The following is a 10,968-nucleotide window of genomic DNA, read 5'->3' on the forward strand; positions in this document are numbered from 1 at the left end:
ATAAATTTCCCACACTAAGATCCTATGCATTCCTATTTCTTCCAAAGAATATAATTAAGATGAAAACACTATCCACCATTGAAGTTGGAGCAACCAATCAAATAGTTGTTAAATAATTGTGTCATGGATTCTTATTGGTCAATTGATTTAATATCATATACTTAACAAAAAGATGTTTTTTGACCAATCAGAATACATTGTACAAGGTTGTGACACATTTTACGGAACAACCAATGTTATCATCTAGCTCGGAGCACAACATTTCCAGATAAATTACTTCAAAACAATATAAATTATAAATTTCTCAGACTAAGATCCTATCCATTCCTGTTTCTCCAAAGAATATAATTAACATGAAAACACTATCCACCATAGAAATTGGAGCAACCAATCAAATAGTAGTTAATCATTAGAGTAACATATTCAAAAGACAACAAAATTTCTGATACAATTATTTTGGAGTTATTCAAAAAAATATTTGGTTGTGTCAATTAGACACGTGCAAGTATAAATTTTATTCTAGAATTGGATTCTTGCAATAAGAAAAGAGCACATTTATAAAATGTATAAGCACTCCAATCTAAAGTTTGTAAGAAAAAAATCACATTAACCAGCTCTAAGATAAAAGAAATATACATTTATCTTTTCTATGCAATAACAAACAAGTTCATTAACATAGGAAAACCACAACCTTATTTTTATAAAAAACATAAACAAAAACAATAACCCCATATCCAAAAATCAAATTTTGAACAAAGTAGAAAGCAAAGAAAGACTTGGAATTGACTCAACCAAAACCACAGAACAAAAAAACAAAGATGAATGAAGAATTAATACCATTTTCTGATAGTAATCAAATCAAAAACTGAGCTTTCAACTTGATCAACTTGCAACACCTCCTCCAATGGCTACTGAACAAGTCAAAAATGAGAGACTTTGACACTTACCCTTCACACTTTCCACTACAACTATAACAAATACACACTTTTTAACAACTCAAAATGATGACAGAACAAAAGGGTATGTATATATATATAAATATAAATGTATATGACTATATGTTATATGTATGAAATAAAAAATATGGTGGATTAAGGAATGAGAACTTCAAAACCCATCAAAAAGATCAAAACTTTTTGACATTGGTTTAACAGAAAAGTTTGCATGTGTAATGGGTTTTTGTTTGGTTATATAGTTTAGATTGTTGCATGTTTTTTTTCATTCATAAAAAGGTGATGATGATTTAGGATTTGGTTGGTACCTTTTTTTTGTTTTGTTAAGGTAATGAAAATGAGGCATTTTTTTTCCTTATATGTGGGTGACTTTAATTACGAGATTACCCCTCTATTTTTAATATTAAATTTCATTTCATTTTTAGAAAAAGGAAATTAATATAAATGGTAATGTTAAATTTGTTAATATGAGTTGTATTTTTTTTATAATGACACTTCATTATTATAATTTAATTTCTTTCTTTTTTTTACTTAATTAATGATTTCATGATTCATTCCTCTTTTTCTTTTCATTTTATCAATGGATATATTTTTATAAAGAATTAATTAATGTATGCATAATTCTATAAAAAAATCTAGAAAGAAACTGAATTTTTTTTTGAAAAGGTCTTAAAGAATTAATGATAATGCAACTTTCACCAAAAATAAATGAGGACGAAATTAAAGAATTAAAAAGTTGATGAAGATAAGAACATCATACGCAATTAAAAATTTTATTTTATCATAAGATAAATATAATAATATATTCAATTTACATGATGTAAGTTAAGATTTGAAGGAATAATAGAATTTTACTATGTTATATTCTTCTTATGATTGTTTTTTTTTTAATTATTATTATTGCTATTCAATTACATATATGTTGAGATATTATTTAATTTTAGAGGATACTATTTGAATATAGGTTTGTTTGTTTTATCTTTATTATTACTAGTGTGTGACAACTCATATTTTTATTTTATAATATTAAGTAAATTATTTTTATATTTCATTTTTGAAAATTAGAATGTTTTTTTCTATATTGTATGTAATTTATATTATAATTTATTGTCTTTATTATAATACTTAACTTACAATTAACATGTCTCAAATGGTAAAAGAAAAATACCAATATATAGTATAGAAGTATAAATTTATACATGGTATAGATATAGATATATACTTGTTTCTTTATTTAATTTATTATATTTTCTTAAGCTCATAAAATAATATAGAATGATATTTATGATTTTATGATCGATTCAATTATTTGATTTGTGATAACATTTAAAGTCTACGATTATTATCACATAATAATAAATTATATTAGAGTAAAAGATCTATTATTAATAAAAATAAGAATTATGATTAATTGGGATTATGTAGATAATCATAAGATAAGAAGAGATAGTTCTAATTTTTTTATTCTTCAAACACAAAATGTATAATGAAAGAAAATAGAATAGAGAAAGTTAGAGAAGAGGAAATATTATAGATAATATTATAACTCATTAGATTTCATGAAAATAGTAATTCAAAAGTTACGGTGTGGACCACTATTATTTATATATTATCTTCAATTAATTTCTTGGTTCATTTTTATTCAATTTTATCTTAATTAATTTTTTATATATGTGTATTATAGATCAAACTTCACATATCCAGTCTTATGTTTCTATAAATGTTATGAGTTTTTTATTTAACAAAGAAATTATAGTGTTGTTGGGAAAACAATATCGAATATAGTAAGTATATAATACAAGTTTATACGTTTTCTTTTTATTATAATGGCTAGGCATCTTTCTTTTTATAGTCCAAATTTATTTGCTTGTATATTTTTCTTATAACGTGATTTGTATACAACAATCATGGAGATAAAGAACACTAACATTAATATATATATATATATATATATATATATAATAGTCATGAGAGAAAATGTTCAAAATTGTCACGATATTCTAAACAATATTATAACTAATACTTATATAATTATAAATAATAATTATATACATAATATTGTAAATAATAATTATAAAATTATAATTAATTAAGAAAACATTATTGTTTATATTTATATCTCGTTTATACACATTTCATACAATATTATTTCTCTTATAATTTATATTTTCAACTTAAATTTTATTATCTCTAAAATTTAATTTATAATTATCATTCTTCATAAATTCTATATATATATATTTTTTTAGAATTTTTAGCCTATTTAACTTTCTTATTAAGAATATTAAATTTACTATATTGATGGTATATTAAATTTAATTTTTCTTCATAAAATAATAATTAATATTTAAAATATCTTCCACAAAAATCAATGTTACTAAATAACATGATGAAATGATTTTATTTCCTTGTACCCTTACTACGAATAATTATTTAAAATTTAATTTTTATTGCTTGCATACAATAGTAAAGGACAACATGGGGATTAAAAAAATCATCATAATTTCTAATTTACTATACAAGTTAGAGAAATTATGAAGGAATGACTCTAGGAGGAAAACAAACAAACCAATAATATTGTAGTTCTGAGAAAATATCATACTTAATCTAAATATCACTTGTAGAAAAGTTTTACAACTTAGTAATAAGCGCATTTAATAGGATAGTTTGGAGTGTGGGTCGAAAAATATGAAGTATCTATCGATAAAGTAATAATTAGTATTAAAAAATGTATTAATATAGTAGTCAAAACATTTGATTAACAAAAACCATTTTCTATAATGAAATCAAAGAAAATTAGAGTATGTAACGTTTTCCCATATTTGATAGTTTTATTCGTGTCAATCTTGCATTATAGAAGGTATAATTTAACAAGCATAAATTATAGTTGAAATTTTTAGGAATGTAAATTAAGTTTTGTTGAGGATATATTTTTGCTATGCTAATTCGGATAATATTCAATTTAGTGCTTCCTCAAAATAATAATTATAAGACATAGTCTATATAGTTTAATATATATTCATTATTAACATAAATATTTATATATAATTAGTATATTATCTACTATTTATTTATATTACATTTTTCAAGAGTCAATGATAATTAAATAATAACAATAGATGATACAATCATAATGTATAAAAATCTGTGCATACATTTTTTCCTAATATTTTTAACTATTATAAATCAATAGCTTAATTGTTTTAGAATGTCTAATACTAATGTTTTTTATACCTTAGTGCAAGAAGAAATATGCATGTTACATCATTCATTTAATTATTATTTAAGAACTATATTTACCTGGCTTAGAGGAAATATACTATTACAAATAAAATGTCACGATTTATTGAAAGTGTTTAAATTTGTTACTAACATTGAAAAATGGTAAATATGAATTTATATCATCAAAAATACTAAATTGATTAATCAATGCTACATCTTAGACTCTTAACTATAACTGTATCCATTTTTTCTAATGTTTTTGTGACTCGGCTGAAACTGTTGAACATCTATTCTTCACCTGTCATGTACTTTCTCGAATTTGAGAAATCTATGTACTTTCCGATGGTGACAATTTAGATATAGAACATAACATTGTAAGAATGATAAGGGATAGGGTTGAAGTCCACAAGGCACTGAAATTATACTGTGACAAACTCAACTCTAAATGAGTAAGACTCAATTTAGTCATTAGGTAACCTAGCCTGAATCTATAGATCGGTTTGTAAATACATATCCACCTACTAGATTCTCATAACCACAAGAAGGTAACATATATTATTTGTAAACCAATCATTAATAAACAAATATCACATTATGACATATATTACTTTCGTATGAGTAGAAGGATTTAGTAGAAATATATATATCATTTTCGGATAGTAGAAATAAAGTCATTTCCAAATGTCAAGTTGAGTGAATAGAGTTAAGCTCAGGGTATAAGATGCATCCTATGTATAATGAATCCATTTTCCAAAATTAGTCAAAGTCATGTATCTCTTCAACCTTATCATGAAAATTTGCATAAATATGAGATTCCTAAACTAATTTGGTCACTAAACCAATAGTTCAAATCCCATTAGGAACTATACATTCTATTTGAAAAAAACACTAGCAAAAAGAAAAAGAGTAAATACTCATTTTAGTTCTTCATATTTTTCGACCTTACCAGTTTGTTCCTTCATAAATTGAAAAACCCAAAATGGTCATAAAAAATTTCAAATGTGTGTCAAATTAGTCATTTTTAGGATATTTTATAACACCTAATATGAACTAGTTTGACCCACATTTGAAATTTTTGGAGACTGTTTTGGGTTTTTTCAATTTTTGTGGGACCAAACTGGTAAGGCCAAAAAACACGAGGAGCTGAAATGATTATAGTCATACAGCCGAAAATCGGCATGACCAGTATTTACTCAAAGAAAAAACCTCAAATCTAGCTATTACAGTCACCATTCACAGTTGGGAGAGACTCCTCCATGCTCACTCTTGCTTCCTGTAAATCTATATAATGATAACTTGCTTCTGTTTGTTCTTAAGGGACCTGACATGTTTCCGTGCCGAATTGGTAAAGATATATCTTCAACCAAACTTGAAGTCGAAAAATGTCTGTTTTCCATTTCGATTGGGCCAGAACTATACTCCATTGTGATGAAAGATGATGTTTGGCCATAAGTTAATCTCGGAGTTAACCCTCCACCATTCCACCAACTGCTATCAGAACGGGCAAGATGGCTGCCTCGAAAATCAGACTCGTGGGTAGATGAGTCCTTCAGGCTAAAACAATCTCCGCAAGTCTCGTGATCTGTGTCGTTGTATATCAACTTAATAGCTTGCACAACTTCGCCCATAAAGGGTCTCTGAGTGACCTCCGGGTGAACACACATTGAAGCGATGGAAGCGAACTTCGCAGTGTCGTCGAAGTTGTATGTTCCGGCTAAAGATGGATCTACTAGCTGTTCTAAACTTTCTCGAGTCGTCAACAGAGGTCGTGCCCAAGTGACAAGATTCTCCCGTCCCTCGGGTTGAGACATGTCCACTGGTTTTCTGCCTGTGAGAAGTTCAAGAAGCACAACGCCAAAGCTATATACGTCACTTTTAACAAGTAAATGGCCTGTCATCGCATACTCCGGGGCAACATACCTACAAAATGAGCAGATGTAAAAGGTTCGGAGTTGTATACTATCCTTATCCGAAACTTTAAAAAAGTATATATTGAAATTTATTGAATAAATTTATAATTGCGGCATTCAATAAGGTTTAAGAAAGTAGCAAAACAAAATGGCGTAGACGAAGTCTGTTTTATGTTTTTACACTTACCCAAAAGTTCCCATCACCCGTGTAGAAATATGATGACTTCCTTCGGTTGCTTCTCTTGCCAACCCAAAATCAGAAACCTTGGGGATAAAGTCATCTTCTAATAACACATTGCTAGCTTTAAAGTCACGGTGAATCACGCGAGGATTAGAATCCTCGTGAAGATATGCCAACCCTCTTGCAGCTCCAAGGGCAATTTTCATCCGCGCTTCCCAATCTAGTGGCCCGTCTTTCTTGTCGACACCTGCAGGAACATTAACAAACATTCAAATACTTCGATTCAACACAGGATGCATGTTCGAGCTGATGAAAATGTTACCATGCAGATGGGACTCAACACTGCCATTGTGAACAAGCTCGTAAACCAAGCAACGTCTGCGCCCTTCAATGCATATACCAATGAGTTTCACTAGATTACGGTGATGCAAACGGCTTAGCATCTCAACTTCTGCGATGAATTCACGGTCTCCGTTCTGATTATTATCCCTTGTTAGCATCTTAACTGCAACTTCAGTCCCATCTTCCAGTGTCCCGCTGTAAACACGTCCAAATCCTCCCTCTCCTAATACTCTCTTCGAGTTAAACTTATCTGTTGCTTTCTCAAGCTCGGAATGTGAAAATGTTTTAACAGATTGGATGGAATTAGGCATTGTGGACATAAGGGACATCGACGTTGAGCTTGTGATACTGCTTGACAACATAGACCCCAGGCCTGCATCACAAGCATCAATTTGATTATATTTACTTCATCCATCATAAATTGACCGAGTAAAGAAGATAACCATGAAATCGCGAACATTGTTAAAAATTATACGAGGATAAATAAATCCCATGTCTGCACATGACAAGAAAATCAGAGTAAACTAAAAGAAAGAAACTACAAAAGGAGCGACAATCAACCCGGGAAATAATGTTTTAGGCAATAGCCCAGTTAAAAAAAAAACTGTCATTTCAAAATCAAACGAAGTTCGAAATGATACCAGATCTCTTGTTTATAGATGACGTGAATGTAGGGCCAACGGCACTTGATGGTTTTGTGACCTTCCTCCATTTCAAAATGCCAAAACATGCTCCAACCAAAACCAGCAAGAGTACAAAAGAAGTTAAAGCAATGATGAGTATGGTTCTAAGATTCATTTTCCGGTTCTTGTTGTCAAAGTTGGCACCGAGTGGCAGACTCTTTGGACTTTCACCGGGACCATTCCCGTCATAATTTCCATATGACGGTGATGGTGGAAATCCTGATACAAGCAGCTTCAGTTCAAACAATACCATGACACCGATAAAGAAGAATGTTATTAGGAGAAACAAGACAGCTACCTTCATAAGTAAGGTACATGACGTTATAATCGCCAAAAAGAGTCCTATTTAGAGGAACTTTCTTGTGCCAAAACCTCTCAGATGTCAAAGACGCAGTTGTATCATCAAATTTATCTCCGAGTGGAACCAAGTAAATATCAACAATAGTTTTTCCCTGGTTTTGACTATCGGCATTGGCTCCCATTATCTTGACCTGACTTTGCTCTAAATATGTGCCTAATGCCACTTCAATCTCTAACTCGTCCATTACCGGAAAAATAGCATAAAGAGCTATATCCAGTGAAAGCCTGACTCTCATGGGAAATACACAACCACAAGGAGAACCATACGGAGTTGATATGAGTGGTTCCGTACAGACACAATCTGCCAGAGATTTCATTATAAATGAGTAAATGTTATGCAACACGAGACACTAACAGAGTGGCTCGAAAAAAAGTTAGGTTCAGAAAACCATTTAAGCAGTAATTGAATGCATAAATTTATTTCACAAAAGTTTCGAGTCTGTCATAAAAATGCATAACTTTGAGAAGTAGGATATAGTTTTAACATAGCACAGGATTCCTATTTATCAACCACAACAAAAAATAGCACCGGTGCCGAACATCCGAAGACAAATACAGTTGAAGTTAATTTTTATGACGTGATACATTATTACATTTTAACACAACTTCGAAGCAGGCAACATTTTTCAGACACCTGACATAGCTCGAAAGAACATATAGAGGCAAATATAGTTTAAAATTTATTAATTTCCCCTCACGTTAAACACGTTTAATATACGGAAGTAAACTGATTAGATTTGAAGCTTTCGTCAAAATAATCATGTCCTTGACATTATTTCTATTTATATCAACTTACCATGTTTAACAGTAAACATACTAAGTGACCAATTAAGAAGGTAGTGGAATCATAAAATTCTGACTACTAGGTTACAAACAAGAATCAAGTCGTGACTCCTCTGATCAACTTACTTGACCAAATTTAGATTCAGAGAAAAAAGTTCTAACTACAAAAGTTTTTGAGATATTACAAGTATAACTATTCCACACCGAAGGAGGAAGTAGGAGGGAAGATGAGTGTCTATATTCCTAAAAAAAATTACCTAGGTCTTCTGAAGGGGGTGGAGCCACTACATACGGTGTCGTGCTATGATGGTGACCGCGGTGACGATAATGTCTTGGTCTTGGAGTCACGCTAGGACCTACAATAACAGAAGAGAAGATTCACCCTTAGGCTCAAAGCTAAGCTAAGTTGAGCAGCAAGTTAAGAAATATATGATAATATACCTTGATAAGATGGAGATGGTGCTGATGCGGGAGATGGTCTAGAAGAAGGTTTAACTAACCATGTCTTACCTCGTTCTGATGAAGTGAATGATACACTTAGAGAAACCGACTTCACTGCATACAAAGAAAAAACTATGTCATACATAACAGCATAGTATATATCTGTAGAGAGCACCTTAAAAGGAGTCTATTAAAATGAAATATCAAATCGTAATCTTTTTCAGTAGTTGCTTCCATCTGTTTAAAGCATGTGCGTGGATTTTCTAGCTACATGGGATGCTCAACATCATGGTTTTAACGTCCAGTTATGGTTATGTTGTGTTTATTGCAATCACAGGAAAACGCAACCAGCGAAGCAGCTACAATTACACTCACAATGCGGGTTGTGAGACCATCAAAAGTGCAATTCGGGTGCATAAGACAATTTAAAACCCTGCTCAAAATGATGGGTCTAGAACCGTGGAGGCAATTGCAGTAATAGTGACACTGTATTTACCACAGTTAGAGATAAAAGGGCAGCTCAATGCTGCAGTCCCTCAGGCTCCTGGTGGGTCGGGGAAGGGTCATTGTACGCAGCCTTACCCCTGAAGGCCGAAAGGCTATCACTTGAACTCGTAAGTCGTGACCTCCAGGGGTCATAGGGCAGCAGCAGCCTTACCACTGCATTGATGATCACCCTCTAATTGGAGACAAATGTAGGAAAATGTGGCTGCAGTTACAGTCACAATATGGTATCTAAGAGACTAAGACGACCAAAACCGAAAAATTGCAATGTCAATTATGGTTGTTGGACAGAATTTAAAATCTCAGCTCAAGGTTATTGTGCCTTGAACAATCAAGGAAGAAGTGTGTGTCTAACTGCAAATTTAGCTGATTGAGATTTAACTAAGCACTAAATATTCTTCATCTTATCATTTGTAGCTAATAAAAAGATTGCATTTTTGGGAATAATTAAGAAAAATCCATAAAGAGATTCCAACTAAACCTACCATACATGAAGTGAGTGAAGCAAATGTAAAAATTTGATTTTGACAATAATTAAGAAAAACCCATAAAAGAAATTCAAACAAGACCTACCATACATGAAGTGTGTGTAGCAAGTATAAAAAAAATTGGATTTTTAGAATAATTAAGAAAACCCCATTAAAGAGATTTTAACTACACCTATATCATACATGAAATGAGTGAAGCATATATAAAAAAAATGGATTTTTAGAATAATTAAGAAAAACCCATAAAAGAGATTTCAACTACACCTATACCATACATGAAGTGAGTGAAGCAGATATAAAAAAAATTGAATTTTTAGAATAATGAAGAAAAACCCATAAAAGGGGTTTTCAAATTCCAACAACAACAACTACTACTACTATGTGATATAAGAAACAATGAAGCTCATTTATGAACAAAAATTGAAGAGAAGATAAAGAAAAGTTACCTGAAGAAGTGAAAAGAAAGGTAAGAAAAGGAAGAAGGAAGAAGAAAAGGAAAGTGGGCATTTTTGGAAAGGGAATGAAAAAAATGGAGAAGTTGTGGATCCACAAAATGCGGTGAAGATCTAAGAAAAGAGAAGGTATAGTAGATATTGTTCTATTCCATTTGTTGCTTCATGAGAGAGAGAGAGAGAGAGAGAGAGAAAGTAGAAACAAAAGGAGAATGAGAAAGAGAAATGGAATTGAAGAGTGGAGAGTGAGAGTGTAGTGAATAGTGATGCATCATTCAGTGTTCAATCTCCACTATGTCTCCCTTGATATCGGGCACATATGTTTTAATGCAAGTTGTGTAACGGCATATATCATAGTCTGTAATTGATTAAAAATATATATGTTTAAGTTAAAAAATTAATAATTAATTAATTTTTTACCGATCTTAGTTGATAACATATGAAGTGATAGGAGAACCCTTAATCTAGCCTCTATCTTGGTGAGTCAAGTTGAATTTTAGAAGATAAGTATTTCACATCATCTTATAAGTTCACAAGTTATAACTCTAGTTTAATTATCTTTCTTTCTCTCTAAATTTTAACACGTAGATCGACCATAAATATTTATTCACACACTTTAATAATTGATTACAATTTAGTAAACTAAAAA

General features: G+C 30.8%; 1 protein-coding gene across 1 annotated transcript; it reads right to left on the reverse strand.

The window, feature by feature from the left end:
- LOC109357327 (receptor-like serine/threonine-protein kinase ALE2) lies at positions 4,962-10,541 on the reverse strand. Its single transcript, XM_019601230.1, has 9 exons — positions 10,314-10,541; positions 8,876-8,989; positions 8,692-8,790; positions 7,590-7,952; positions 7,250-7,510; positions 6,589-6,981; positions 6,273-6,513; positions 5,371-6,095; positions 4,962-5,070 (listed from the first exon to the last, which is right to left on the reverse strand). The coding sequence occupies exons 1-8, from the start codon at positions 10,372-10,374 to the stop codon at positions 5,402-5,404; spliced, it is 2,226 nt and encodes a 741-aa protein (XP_019456775.1). The 5' UTR covers positions 10,375-10,541; the 3' UTR covers positions 4,962-5,070; positions 5,371-5,401.

Source organism: Lupinus angustifolius, chromosome LG09 (assembly GCF_001865875.1).
Source record: "Lupinus angustifolius cultivar Tanjil chromosome LG09, LupAngTanjil_v1.0, whole genome shotgun sequence".
In the NCBI taxonomy this organism is placed as follows: Eukaryota; Viridiplantae; Streptophyta; class Magnoliopsida; order Fabales; family Fabaceae; genus Lupinus; species Lupinus angustifolius.

Coding starts and splice junctions, on each gene's coding strand:
- LOC109357327 (XM_019601230.1), bottom strand. CDS start 10,374: ATGCCCACTTTCCTTTTCTTCTTCCTTCTTCCTTTTCTTACCTTTCTT. Junction 8,990..10,313: donor CTTTCTTTTCACTTCTTCAG/GTAACTTTTCTT, acceptor CTTTGTATGCAG/TGAAGTCGGTTTCTCTAAGT. Junction 7,953..8,691: donor ACCCCCTTCAGAAGACCTAG/GTAATTTTTTTT, acceptor AATCTCTGGCAG/ATTGTGTCTGTACGGAACCA.